Below are 15,059 nucleotides of genomic sequence, written 5' to 3' on the forward strand. Positions count from 1 at the left end.
CTATAAATATGGCTTTAAATATGAACATTTAGAAAAATATAACAATAGAATTTTGGTGTTTTTCTCCTATAATAGGTCTTGAATTGACATTCTTTAGTGGTGTGTATGGAACAAGTATTGGAAATGTTGGCATCTGGGGTGAGAAGGCTAAAGGCTATATTGGACTAGTGGGCACTCTGATCGGTTGTGGAGAGATTATTGGGGGCGCTACATTTGGAATTCTTGGTGATAAGACCAACAAATACGGCCGTGATCCTATTGTGCTTTTGGGTTACGTAGTACACATCATTTCGTTTTACCTTATCCTGCTAAACTTACCGAGTGAAACACCAATTCAAAAAGCCGAGGGCAATTCATATATTCAACCAAGGTATCGAAACAGTATATAATTAATACATTGATTGAAAGTAATGCTGTAATTAAGCAATAGATTAAAAAAATACAAAAGCCACTGTATCATATAATATACCACATACAGTATATATTGTTCTGTAAATTCTTCCCTATCCATGGGGCTCATATATGGGCTGGAGTTTTTCCCCTGTTTCAAGTAGCGTGAACAGGATGAGAGTATGATAATCTGGTCCACTGCAATTTGCTTGGAAAGCTTTGCAGCACGCTATTTCCGACAGCTTTTTTTGAGATGCTGATTTGTCGAATCAGGGAGCCTTCCCGATTGCATCGGGGAGGCACTGCTACGCAGCACAATTGCACTGAAAATACTGTAGCGACATTGTAGCGATTTTAAGAAAACCTGGCTGAAACGGAGCTTGACCATTGATACAACTATGTAGATTGAAGCATTGTAGAAAAAGTGCTCAAGGACACAAAAACAATTCACAGCGAATGATTGCAACCCTAACCTGAAGGTTGGGACGACCAAACCATTTCCGCTGCGCTAAACTGCTGCTGTATGTAATCGGGGGTGGGGTGTGGATCTTAAGTTTGAATCTCAATGGGAAAATTCTTATTTTATACTCTTTACCACTGCTGTACTTGTTTCTCTATACCTCTAAACATTGCATACCAAAATTATAGACTGGGAATTTTCTAAAACTAAAGCTTCAAAGTATCTTCTAATAGGAGCATACGTTTCATGTGTTCAAAAGCAAATTTAAACTAAAATAATTTTTTTTAAATTGAAAATTTTTCTCCTTAATTTTAATTTATATTTTCAGCATTGGTGTTGCATTACTTTGCGCATTTTTGCTTGGTTTTGGTGACAGCTGTTTCAATACACAAATCTACTCCATCGTCGGCTACATGTTCCCAGAGGACAGTGCTCCGGCTTTTGCGCTTTTTAAGTTCACACAGGTGAGAAATATCTTCTTGATAACTTAGAAATCAACTGGATCAAATTCAGTATGGATGAATAATATACCATTACAAACCACATTGTAGTAATCCTTTTCAAAGAAGAATGTTACAACATTGTAACATTTTTATTTTTTTGTACGATGATCATTAAAAACGATGGGTTTATGAAACAACTCAAAAGGAAGAATGCACTTGCCCGAGAAGATTCAATTAAAATAAATCTTGCATTGGGCAGGCCTGAACATAAAAGCACACAGAGACCCCAAAAAACAATCACAAACAGACCAACACACAACACAAACACACATAAGCAAATAATTATATCAAATTTATTTGTTATACTAGACTAATATTAATTATTGGAGTTTTTTTTTTTTTTTTTTTTTTTGTTTCAAAATGTCAACCTAACTTTTTGAGAACATTTTAAAATTTATGTTGACATAATACAGTTTTAAAGTTTTATATTTTGGTGTCATCAAATTATTTCCAATGTTCATTTTCTATCCTGAAACATTTAATTACTTTTGGTAACGGTTTGTTTACGATTGTGTGAGAAAAAGAACAACCAAACCTTTTTTATTCTGCCTTTGTGACAGAAACCGCCATACCTGTCTAATGAGCTCGTAGGGTGATCAGCCACCAAGTGCTACCTTCTTGTAATGTGAATGTTTTCATTCTTACGCATGCGCAAACAAGAAACAAACTTGACAAAACTGACAAAATTCGCTTATTAAAGAGATGAATTTCAGGTCCATATATTCAATGGAAAGCAAGATAATAAAAGAAACTTATACAATTGGCATAAGAGTATTTTGAGGCCTGGGTCAGAATGACCGGATAGCCTTCGCATTTGTTTTACCAAGCCTATGGAAGGTGATTGACATAAACCAATTATTGCAGTTGTACCATACACATAGGTTAGATTATGAAACAAATCTTCTCATGCATTGATGTAAGCTCAATCATGCCATCTAGCATGTGATTTAAAACTATAACAATTGCTTTTTTGGTATTACAGTTCTCCCCCTAATTAATAACCCCTCCAATTAAAGACCACCTCCAATTAAAGACCATTTTTCTGTTGTCCCAAATCAACAAATTCTTTTATCTTTATTATTCTAATTAGAGACCAAAGCTGCTAGAAAACATGGAAGCCTGGGCCCCAAAACTGGTCGTTAATTGGAGGGTGACATTTTTTTTCATATACTTCCTGACTGCAAATGTTGTTTTTAATTCCTCATTAGTCTTTGGCTGCTGCAGCTGGGTTCTTCTACAGCAACCATCTGGTTCTGCATTGGCAGCTCTTGATACTGGTCATCTTTGGGACTATGGGCACTCTGTGCTTCTTCAAGGTGGAGAGGATAGCTAGTGATGCCTCTGACAATGGCTACAGCAAGATCGGAAAAGAGTGAACATCTACAATTATTACAATGAACAAATCTTTGTACAGTGTTATCAATGCAATAAAAAAAATCAGGTGTGGACAATTAGAATTCATCTGCACAAGAAGCCAGTGAGGTGACAAATCATCGCTGGTTAAAAATCTGGACGGACCAATAAGAGGGCTGAATGATCATGTTATTTTTTTTAAATATAGTACTGTTAAACGACAGAAAATATTGATAATTTTCCTTTTAAGAATTATAATACATTAAGCCTATAAAAATCTACTTTTCTTTCGATGTTGAATGTCCATGTTTTTTCACTACATGCAACACAAATGTAAAATTAACTGCAATGTATGCCACTTATTATCAACCAGTTATCTTTACTGAATCACAATAAATTTGCATTTCAGAATATTAATATTTTGAATCCAAATTAGCCAATATTATTTGTTTTTTTTTTAATAGAAATATTTAAAAAAAAACAAATGTTGATGCTTTAAATCTCCTTTAAAAAAAAATGGAATAAAACCAAAAACTAAAAGTAAAGCCAGAGACTTACTGCGCCCGACGGTCGTCATGCCAACGCAATTCTATGAAAAACGCAATGCAACAATGAACGCGCAACTGATCGTTTTGAATGACTAAAGGCTTTTCCATGAATGGAATTACCTGTTCAAAGCACGAACTCCTGTAGACCAAACCCAGTACTGTTATGAATTTAATTGTGCGTGAAATTCACTCATAACCCAATACCGTTACGATTTTTAATCGTGCGGGAAATCCACTCGCGTCACTTTGGCTAGCGCTCACAGGGAGTGGAATTGGATTTGTCGTGTACGATGCCGTGAGCGCCCAGCTTAAAAGGGCGCAGTTAATTGTATTTGATCAAGAAATATTTCTGCTGACAAAATAAAAGTGCAATAAGAATCATTTTGAATCATATAAAATTCCACCCTGTACAAATTGTCTGTGTTTAATTAAACAAAATTAGTATCCACTACAGTTGTAGTTATATGCCACTGGTTATATGCACATAGATCTGGGGTCATCTGTAGCCAGGTCAGAGAATACAAACTACAGTATATAATTCAGTCTTCCTCGAATAATTTAAATGAATTTCTTACGATATATCCTAATTGTTATTTTTTATGTGCGTGCTATTATCATACCAGAAATCCGAGATTTAGCTATAAAAGCTTAATTTTAAAAACTATACCTTTTATTTTTATTAAAATTACATGTGACATTTTCAGGGAATACGTTTATATAATTTGTTTATAATTTTTATCTTTTGTTACATTAAGTATTTGAATTTTGAATTGGTGATGTGTTAAAAATATAAGGAGTATACCTCTCTTATTAGCTCTACATTATTTTGCTTGAAAGATAAATATAAATTACAAATAAATAATTTTAATTATTTAAAATTGAATTGTTTATATAGATAGGCCTATATTTATTTTTAAATAGATTTATATAATTATTAGGAAGATGAAAGTGTTAATGCCTTTTACAACATACTTCTTTGCACAATTAAGTTAAATAATAAAGGATTATTTGTGTAATCAATCCACTACAAATATATGCTTTTAATCCGTCCTTTAAACATGAATCCAGTGATACATGTTGTTATATCCTGTACTGTACTAGGGAAGGCAACAAAATCAAGTTTAATGCCACCTAGCTTGGTGATACGCATAGGGATGATAAGTCGGTTATTTTGTGTTAGAGCTGAGCGTTCAGCAGATTGGCATGGCTCCTGCCTGTTGCGTGTCAGGGCTCTGCAGCCAAGTATTGAATTCCAGTCCTTTGTAAGGCCAAAAAAAATAAATTGTTTGCCCTCCTCCACCCGCCCCTAACTCATTGAAAAAAATAGGTGCGAAAAAACAAAAAAACTTAAAATAAAGGGTTTTTCTATCATTTTTCTCTACAAATAAAAAAAATGTGAGGGAATATATCTTTATTTTTTGCCAGATGCCCTACAAATTAGTCTAAAGTTGTTTTAATGTATGTTTGTACTTTTAAGTCGGGTGGCGCTGCAATGTGGCTACCGAGAGTCCCCAGTGACCCAGCCCAAATTTCCAGTGTTTATTAAATTTGAGAACAATAAAGATTTATTATTATTATTACAATTTTTTTTTTTATAATTATGCATAAAGGTGGTTTAATTTTGATAGTGTTCTCATACAGCTACAATCTAAATACAATATTCTGGATTCTTTTGGTCAGCCCTTATAGTGGACCAATTAATCTTAAAAAATTATGAGCTGCAAAATTTCTCATTACCTATTTTATAATTAATATTTGACAAAAATGCCTTTAAACTTTTATCTTAGTTCATATAGTTATGTTCCACTCTCCTATAATCTCCAAACAAACAACATCTTTATAGGTCAACTTATTTTCACGTCAAAATTTATATCAGTTTGAAAATAAAACATATAATAATAAAATAATACGAGTCATTTTTCTTTTGCCATTCATTTAATTACGTAATTTTGTGCAGTAATTCATTTTAAAAGGATGTATGAGCAAATTATATTTTTATATTCAAAATAGTGTAGATTATATTCAATAGTATTGTAATTATATGGATTTACGAACATATTTAAAACCTTCAAATTGCAAAATTCAAGCAAAACTGTCTCGCATTATGAATATAATTCTTTTAATTGGAATATTAACAACAAAAACGAGAACCATTTTGATAGAGGGTTAGTTCAAGATTTTGTTAATCCTTGCCTAGACTATCAAGTTTTCTGGGAAAAAACCTACTGTATGCCCATATATAGTCATGATGTGCCTATATATGGTCATGATGTGACCATATTTAGGCATGTGTCACATGCTTTTGTCAAATATAATTTGGTCGTTTAACAGGGCTTTACTATTGTTACATTCTGGTAAAGTTGCAGTTTCTCATGAATTTGCTTTTTAATACAAAATGTGTACATTAATATTTTCAAGGGCAGTCATACCTAAATTAATGGTGAGGTTAAATATTAACAATCAAAACCAACGGGGGCGTAGACACTATGTCACGATGTAGCAATTAAAGATGGCGAAAAAGGTTAAATCCGGTTTAGGCATGATGGGTAGGCCTACTACTACCACGTGGTAGGGGGCGCTCTATTGACAATCGAATAGCGTTCGGAACTCGAACAAAATTGCGTTCGAAACTCGAACACGCGTTACAGAGCTGCAGCACGCATTTGCCACGAACGCCTTTTATTTGAAGGTCGCCCTCTAGTACATGGTAGTACTCTTCGTGTTCAACGAACTCCCCAAAGTTACTCATTTTTAAAGTGTTTTTAGTGTAATAGTAGTAGGCCTATACAGAATATTGTTTTTAGTAAAAGTTGAAACTAAGCTGTGCTAAAATGAAAGAAGGCAAGTTTAAATTTCTATCATTATCTTTTCCTATATTTACGCCCTGTCTCATTTATCTTAATGATAATGTGTAAATTGTACTGAAAAGTATGTTTAAGAGATAGGCCTAATTTTCTTACATATTTTGCATGAGACTAAAATTTTAGTACTTACGAAAGTATCTCTTGTCAAAATATTTGTGGTTTTCATGGGATCAGTGTTGAGTTAAAACAATATTATAGATGACACTCAAAATCGATGAGACTAATTTAAGTTGTCCAAGTTTTGTTTATTTTTATTTTCACAGCATTAAATACATTTAAGAGAAACCAAATCCGCAGGTAGTTTAGGCAGTCTTTAACGAACAGTAAAAATTTAAAGGGCCTCGGGCCGGCTGAATCCGCGACTGATGTCAAAGCAGGATATACTTTATGATTCAGTTGCAAATTTTGCTTGTTTATTATTTCACAAAAACGTGTTAGTAGAGAATATTGAAATAATATACATGGCGCCGTCCGACACACTACCTACACTGTCCTACAAAATATATGTAACTTAAAATGTTACCCCACACCATCACAAACGCTACAACTAGTAGCAACACTTTTTTAGCCTAATCCGTCTGGCCTGCTGCCTTTAGAAAGTGGCTATCTACGGCGGTGCGTAGGAGGAGCATGCCTCTTCTCCCTCCACCCACCCCCTGCCAAAAAAAAACAAAAACAAAAACAAATCTGCATCCTTAGTTCCCTTCCAAAAATATAAATTTCCAAAAACAATGTAGTTAAAAATCACCTTATGCCACCTTATTTTGCCAGCAGCGCCACTCTATCATCTAGCCCTCCCATGTCGCACTCCCCCATCCCCCATTCAATACGCCATTGCTGTTGGACTACGTCAGAAAATGACGTTTTCCCGAGTTAGGAAGTAATCATTAACATGTATTTGTTAGATAATTATAACAAATATTATTCTCTAATTGTTTGTAGTTTTATTTAGGTTAAGTTTGTCAGATATAATTTGATGAAATTAACATAATGATACTGACGACAAAAAAAAATAGAATTACTTAATATTCTACGAGTAATAATTTATTTATTTATTAAATTGTAATTTGCAAGGGGCAACACCGATCAGTTACATACCTTTCATGGCTCCCTTGTATTGCCATGGATTACGGTAATTGTCAGTGTCTTCTACAGGAACATAAGTACCTGTAAATATAGTCGTCAGTTCCTTCCATCATTTCTCTTGATCTGTGACACTGTTGCTGTAACTGCAGTCTAGGCTGGTCTTTTAATAGTTACAGATGCGGAAACGATTTGCCAACTCAAAATTATCATCATCTGGAGGATTCTCCCAGAAGTCTTCTCTGTTGGTGTTGGTGAAAGTAAGCCTAGCGAATTTCACCATGATGTCCATATCAAATGATTCAATATTGTCAGCTGATGTCAAAGTTTAACTGAAAATGGTGTATGTGAACGCTACGTGACTATAGAAGAATGTGATAAAGCAATACGAAAGTTGAAGTTAAATAAACCTCCCGGATGTGACGGTCTGCAAGTTGAGTTTTATATTTATTTTTGGAAAGAAATAAAACAAATTTATTTGTAATGCATTTAACGAGTGTAATTTTAAAAACGAAATAAGTCATACACAGAAACGGGGTGTAATGAATTGATTATACAAAAATAAACAATTATTAGAAATTGGCGTCTTTTCGCCAATTCAATATTATAGCCGTTTTATTACGATGAAAATGTTTTAAAATCGTGCTGTATAACGCCATAAGTTGGTTCTATGGGCAATCAACAGAAAATTCTGAATTTGTACAAGTTGACCAAGCCTGTTACTGCATGCTATCGTTCTGATACGACCACTATTCAAACAGAGAGCAGTAGGTTGATGCCCACAGCTGTGAAACATCTTCGTCACTCCATCGTTGCTGGTAACATTTTAGCAGATGAAAATGTGTGTGTAACAATCCTTGTGTGTTTAAATAGACAGGTACTGTACCATAAATACCGTAGACCACATAAAATCATTAATTCCAGTGGCGGATCCAGTAATTTGAAAAAGAGGCCGGGACCCGGAAAGACTCTCACAAATGGAGAGTCTAGACCACCTCAGCCTCACTAAATTTATGATTATTGTACCGCTACATGGCCGGAAATGGTAATCTCAGACCTAATTTTTAATATGCTTTTTGTTCTTATTATTTTATAGATTTAAAAGAAATTTAGAGGAGGGGGAGCGGCCGGCATCGCATGCAAACATTCATACATAGTTATTGTTATTATTATTATTATTATTATTATCATTATTATTATTATTATTATTATTATTATTACTACTACTACTATTACTACTAAAATTTATTTTATTGTTACTATTGTTAAAAATAAATTATTAATTATTATTGTAATATATTTTTTCATCAAACCTCTAGAAGGAGAAACTAGTTAAATAAAATTAAATGTTAAAAGGAAAAATTAATCATGAATTTATCTTAATCGTATTGTGTAGCAAATTAGTTTCAGTCAGAATCGAGCTCTTAGCACATTCGCTTAAGAAAATAAGCATAAACTTTACCGTGTGTATTATTATAATTATTACAAATACTGTTATTATGACAAATCATTAATTTTGTTATTATTAATATATTATTACCGAAATAACAGAGCTGATCTGCATGGACGTTCAAAGTAAAACAAAATGTATAAGAAGATGATAATCAATCGTATTTATCGTTATTGTTATTGGTATCAATATCACAATCAGTATTGTCGTCACTGCCATTGTCATTGTCTTTCCTATTATAATTATTGACAATTACCATTTACTTATAATACACGAGGTTATTATTTTAGTAGTATGGTACAAGTAATTCTAGTGTATCTGTCTAAGTCTAATTTTAACACTATTCCGCAAACCCTGTACATTAAACAAAAAGACAGATGACAGATTTTTTATCTCGGATTTTATTATTCTATTGAGCGAGCGAGTTAAACATATCGTAAATGAACATGATAACAGTTGATCAAAGCATATATGACAAAGAATATAACGTGACATTTGATTTGAATCACATCAATCAACTGTCGGAACCCAGGTTTAAAAAAACCAGAGATCAAAACCTCCCATAACAATTCGGGGGACAAAATTCCCTCTGGAAAAAACCTTGGGCTCAATACTATTGTGACGATGCGAGAGTACATGAGGCGCTAATTTAACACAAAACTAACATTTTCCTTATAATAACATAATTATAACATGAGCCAATCTGTATTTCATTACATTTATAATACCATTTTATAACAATTTTAGACTTATTGGTATTAATTGTAAATTTCCACTTATGAAAATATGCATCAGTTTATTAATAAGCTTCTGTAATCCTTTTACGATCTCACTTATTAGCGCTAGGTCACTGACGTAAAGAAAATGATTAATAAACACTTTCCAATCTGAACTTTTTCACTAATATAAAACATTACACAGGATGATATGTACAGCAACGTTTACACTAATTAATGTTATAATGTTGCTGTGTTCCAGGTGGTAGTATTAATTGAAGTAATAATAACCCCAGATAATTATAACATGAACCAATCTATATTTCGTTACACTTATAATACCATTTTATAACAATTTTAGACTTGGATTGGAAATTTCCACTTATCACAGCACCAGTTTATTAATAAGCTTTTGTAATCCTTTTTATTTAAAATTTCACAGAGCTAATCACTGGCACAAAGAAAATGATTAATAAACAGTTCCCAATAATATTCCTAATATTAACCTTATTAAAATCATTAAAAGTGTATTATTAAAATGTTTAAATGTTATTATAATCATTACTATTAACATTATTATTATAATTATATTTATCATTATCATTAACATTATAATCATTAACAATATTATAATTACTAAATCAAAAATAACACTTAAATTTTGAAAAAAGTCTCCTTAAATATCAAATCAAGATACATTAATATTTCAGTTTATTTAATAATAATTAAAAGATAACGTTAGGCCTATAACAAACAATTTCAATCAGTTATAACTGTTGATAATATATAATACACTTAAACAAGTTCATATAAAAGTTATTCCTACAAAAATTACACTTAAACTTCGAAAAGGTCTCGTGTTAAAAATCAAGACAGATTGAAATTTCTGTTTATTTAATAATAATAAATGTATCATTAGGTCTATAACAAACATTCAACATCAGTTACAATTGTTTAAATATAATACACTTAAACAGGTTCAGATTAAAGTACCATAATCAGTCTTGTTTAATGGACCTTTCCGCTAAGGCCCGCCCCTTGGATATTGTTGCTAAGGTCCCACAAGACGACAATGTTAAAACATAGGCGAACACGTGCGTTTGTGGGACAACACGTGTGTTTTGTGAGACGCGCGTATATCCCTAGCGCTGTTCTGATTGGTCAGTTGCTAAGTTTGATTGACACTCCGGATTTATTTCATTTTCATGTACCATTTATTTCATGTTAATTGTTTCGCATAAAACATATTTTCAATCATACAATGATGAAATACCTATGTATAAAGATTTAATTTAAATAGTAATACTAATATAACATGACAAATGTCATGAAGCAAGCATAGCTTTTAGGGTCATAACCGGTATAAACATTATACAAACCTACAGTACGTACATCATTACACACACTTACAATGAAAACGGGTAGGAAAGATATATAACTGTAGATAATTAATTGATAAATTCAATAAAAATGAGTAAAAATAAATAAATAATTATAATATATATTATAATAATGATAACAATAATAATAATAATAATAATAATAATAACAACAATATTAACAATTACTACGACGACAATAATAATAATAATAATAATAATAATAATAATAATAATAATTAATAATAATATTATTATTATTAATAATAATAGTAATAATAATAGTACAAGATAATAATTAATAATAATAATAATAATCTATAAACATTATACAAACTACAGTACGTACATCATTACACACACTTACAATGAAAACGAGTAGGAAAGATATATAACTGTAGATAATTAATTGATAAATTCAATAAAAAATAAATAAAAAATTATGATATATATTAAAATAATGATAATAATAATAATAATAATAACAATAACAATATTAACAATTACTACGACGACAATAATAATAATAATAATTAATAATAATATTATTATTATTATTAATAATAGTAATAATAATAGTACAAGATAATAATTAATAATAATAATTATTAATAACAGTAATTTATGAAACTAATTTATAAACATTATACAAACCTTTGAAAACATGACGTGATATAAGACAATTTATTAAATTAATGCCTTTCACATTTTCAATCTAATCACGTGACATAACAATAACAACCATATTAACAATTACTACGACGATAATAATAATAATAATAATTAATAATAATATTATTATTATTAATAATAATAGTAGTAATAATTTTACAAGATAATAATTAATAATAATAATTTATAAACATTATACAAACTACAGTACGTACATCATTACACACACAATGAAAACGAGTAGGAAAGATATATAAATGTAGATAATTAATTGATAAATTCAATAAAAAATGAGTAAAAATATATAAATAAATATAATATATATTATAATAATGATAATAATAATAATAACAATAACAATATTAACAATTACTACGACGACAATAATAATAATAATAATTAATGATGATATTATTATTAATAATAATAGTAATAATAATAGTACAAGATAATAATTAATAATAATAATTAATAATAACAGTAATTTATGAAACTAATTTATAAACATTATACAAACCTTTGAAAACATGACGTGATATAAGACAATTTATTAAATTAATGCCTTTCACATTTTACAATCTAATCACGTGACATATTACTGTTGATATGCTTATTTTTTGTTGATATATTATTGCATAGATCATAATAGCAACTATGTGTGCGTTGAAACTTGGATATCTGTAGGTATACTTTGTCTCGGATTAAAATCTATCTTCTGTAATCATTATCTTCACCGGAGGGCCGAAATGTAAGTTTCACTAGCGCACTGTCTATCGGATGAGACGTTTAAACCGTGCAATTTTATGACCCATGTGCACGTTAAAGAACACTGTACAAATTTCGAAAAACCATGGAATTTTTCCGGTGACTGTCCGATTCGCCATCAAAAGAACCCGTTGTTTTTATAATTTTCTTGGGTTATTCTTGGTGTATTCAGAACAATGAAACCAAAAACAATCCAATATTTTTTTAATGTACAGTTAATATCTGCCTGATTTTGTCATGAAATAAAGATTGATGCTATCGTCACTGTTAAAAAAGTTATGAATATCAACTTTAGGAACGGATAAAATATGTAGTTGTAGTCCATTCATGTGCAATCGTTATACTGGATTCAATACCTGTAAAAAAAAGTTCAGCAAATGAATATACATAAACATATTACGTATTGAAGATGCACTGTCTGTAATGAGCTAAAAAATAACTGGAAAATTCAATTCCATATTTGAATTGTGTAACTTGTATATTTTAGTTATCAACTTACAGTTAGAGGGATTTAAATTATACCTTTCTTGTATTCTATTCCATAGATCCTTAAATTGGCTGGTAATCAATTAAATTTTTTTTGCAATTGTCTGTAAATCAGTTTTTTTTCCAAACAGGTTAAGCCTATTTGATTGTTTTTTAGATAGGCAATGCATGTTTAAGAATTGACAGGCGACGAAATAGATACTTAATTTGGTTTGAAAGTAGGGGTGGGAATCTACAGGGGAAGAACTTGTTGCTAGTAAATGCAAAAGAGAATACAACACTCTGTGGCAGATTTAAATAGCCCGGGCCCCTCTAAATCTAGAGGTGTCATAATCAAACCTTTCCTTGCCTCAGCCCCAACCATTTTGGAGCTGAGGTGGAATAAACCCTCCATCTGTAAAAGTTGTCGCTTGGGTCCCTCTATTTCGGATTCCTGGATCCGACACAGGCTCCTAAATTCAAAATCAAGCCATTAAGCACGTTTTGCTCTAAAATGATTTTTATAGGCCCTTACTAGATTCTTAACAGTAACTATTTTCTTATAGTGAGTTATCGTGAAATTAAAAAGGTCATTACATCTTTAAAATATGATTATCCTATGATTATGACATATCCTTTTCGTTCGTCAAGTGGTTATCAAGATTGAATGCAACATGTTCTCCAGTATGCCATCGTACAGGAAAAGCCTGCCTTCATGAAAACTACGTCAGAAGCCAGTGGTGAAATGATTATTCGTAGATGACTCAGGATGTCCTTCTTGGAATTATTCTCATCTTATGCAATCTGAAAAATCTCCAAAAACTACTTTGCCCGTCAACAAATTCCATTACATTTTATTAACCTGTGATGCTGTAAAAAGATTAGACTTAAATTAACTAACCTAAACCATTCTTCATCATTATCACCGAGAGGGTTCGCGATTGACTTACTACCTTTAAAAACTACCATGGAGCTATAATACGTATTATAGGTCCATGTTAATTTGACAAATACATTACCAATATGCATTACCATGAGAGGTGTCCATACTTGTCGTTCTATAACTCGATAACCTGTTGAAATTTGTTACTGAAATATAAACGTGGAAAACTGTTAGACTATGATTTACTGTATGATATTTTGATCTTCTCAAAGGAAAAACTTGCACACCCCAATAGGGGGATAATTATTATGAATGTCAGTGCTTAAAATACAATTATTTATTTATTCATTAGATTCATTAATTCGTTCATTCTTAGTTCGCTCATTCATTTATTCATTCTTCGTTCGCTCGTTCATTCATTCATTTGATCATTCGTTCATCTATCTATCTATCCATCCATCCATACATACATACATACCATAAATACATACCATACATACATACACCCATACATACATACATACATACATACATATATACGTTCATTCATGCATATTTTATCATATCTACCAACATTGTGTGGATAATTATTATACCCTCTTGCATCTTTTTCTACACAGACGAGGTTACTATTAAACCAGACACTTTTACAAACATATTATGAAGCTATACTACAAATTATAGGTTCATGTTAGTTTAGCATCAGGGTACATTACCATGAGAAATTTCCACGCTGGTTGTTCCATCACCCGATGGTCTGTTGGAATATGTTGCTGAAATATAAAGGTGGAAAACTTTTAGACTACAATTCACAAGAGCATTTGCACATTAAAAGAGAATATCATTATAAGTCTTAGTGTGTAGTATAAAATTCAAGTACATTTTATTAATTTAAAAGCGCTGTTGTAAAAATAAAGTTTGACAAAACTTAAAACTCTTCTTTATCATTACCACATACATGGTTCGTTATTGAAAGGTACACATTTACAAATTGTAATGGAGCTATGATACGAATAATTTATAGGTCCAATTTAATTTGTCAGCAAGGTACATTACCATGAATGGTTTCCTTGCTGGTCGATCTATCACTCGATGGTCCGTTGGAAGTTGTTTCTAAAAATACAAACGTGGAAAATATTATTTTAAAAATAATGACTTAAAATAAGTAATTACTTGAAAGTTTCCATGGCACTTTTTTTGAGAGAAAAGAACCAAAAAAAGTCATTGCCTGAAAAAAGAGCTGAAAGTCCCTCAATAATGGCTCATATTTTCTAGATGAAATTATTAAAAGAAGATTAGATTAATGCATAAATATCATAGGTTAATTAAAATTATATATATATATCTATTTATATATATATATATATATATATATATATATATATCAATGTGATTGCGAGCACGTATGTTCCTAGTAAAATAAATAATAATAGAGACATTGATAAAATCAAATGACATGTTTGACGTATTGGAGGAACATAAGTATTTTATTACACACGAATATTTCGCCCTGTCGTCAGAACTTTCT

General features: G+C 31.0%; 1 protein-coding gene and 1 long non-coding RNA gene across 2 annotated transcripts in view; one reads left to right on the plus strand and one right to left on the minus strand.

Moving 5' to 3' along the window:
* Positions 1 to 5,166, plus strand: part of LOC117120445 (UNC93-like protein MFSD11) — a 17,942-nt gene extending 12,776 nt beyond the window's left edge. Inside the window, exons 7-9 of the mRNA XM_033265470.1 lie at positions 76 to 370; positions 1,179 to 1,314; positions 2,562 to 5,166. Of these exons, the coding sequence (XP_033121361.1) occupies positions 76 to 370; positions 1,179 to 1,314; positions 2,562 to 2,729 (599 nt within the window). The 3' untranslated portion in view covers positions 2,730 to 5,166. The remainder of the gene's footprint in view (positions 1 to 75; positions 371 to 1,178; positions 1,315 to 2,561) is intronic.
* Positions 5,167 to 11,850: 6,684 nt separating this feature from the next.
* On the minus strand, positions 11,851 to 14,667 carry LOC117120447. The gene is made up of 4 exons (XR_004447350.1): positions 14,588 to 14,667; positions 14,248 to 14,304; positions 13,246 to 13,737; positions 11,851 to 12,539 (listed from the first exon to the last, which is right to left on the minus strand). It is a non-coding gene; the product is annotated as an uncharacterized LOC117120447 (long non-coding RNA).
* Between the last annotated feature and the right edge of the window lie 392 nt (positions 14,668 to 15,059).

Source organism: Anneissia japonica, unplaced genomic scaffold (assembly GCF_011630105.1).
Source record: "Anneissia japonica isolate Jap-2015-1 unplaced genomic scaffold, ASM1163010v1 scaffold288254_len121080_cov147, whole genome shotgun sequence".
NCBI classification, from domain to species: Eukaryota; Metazoa; Echinodermata; class Crinoidea; order Comatulida; family Comatulidae; genus Anneissia; species Anneissia japonica.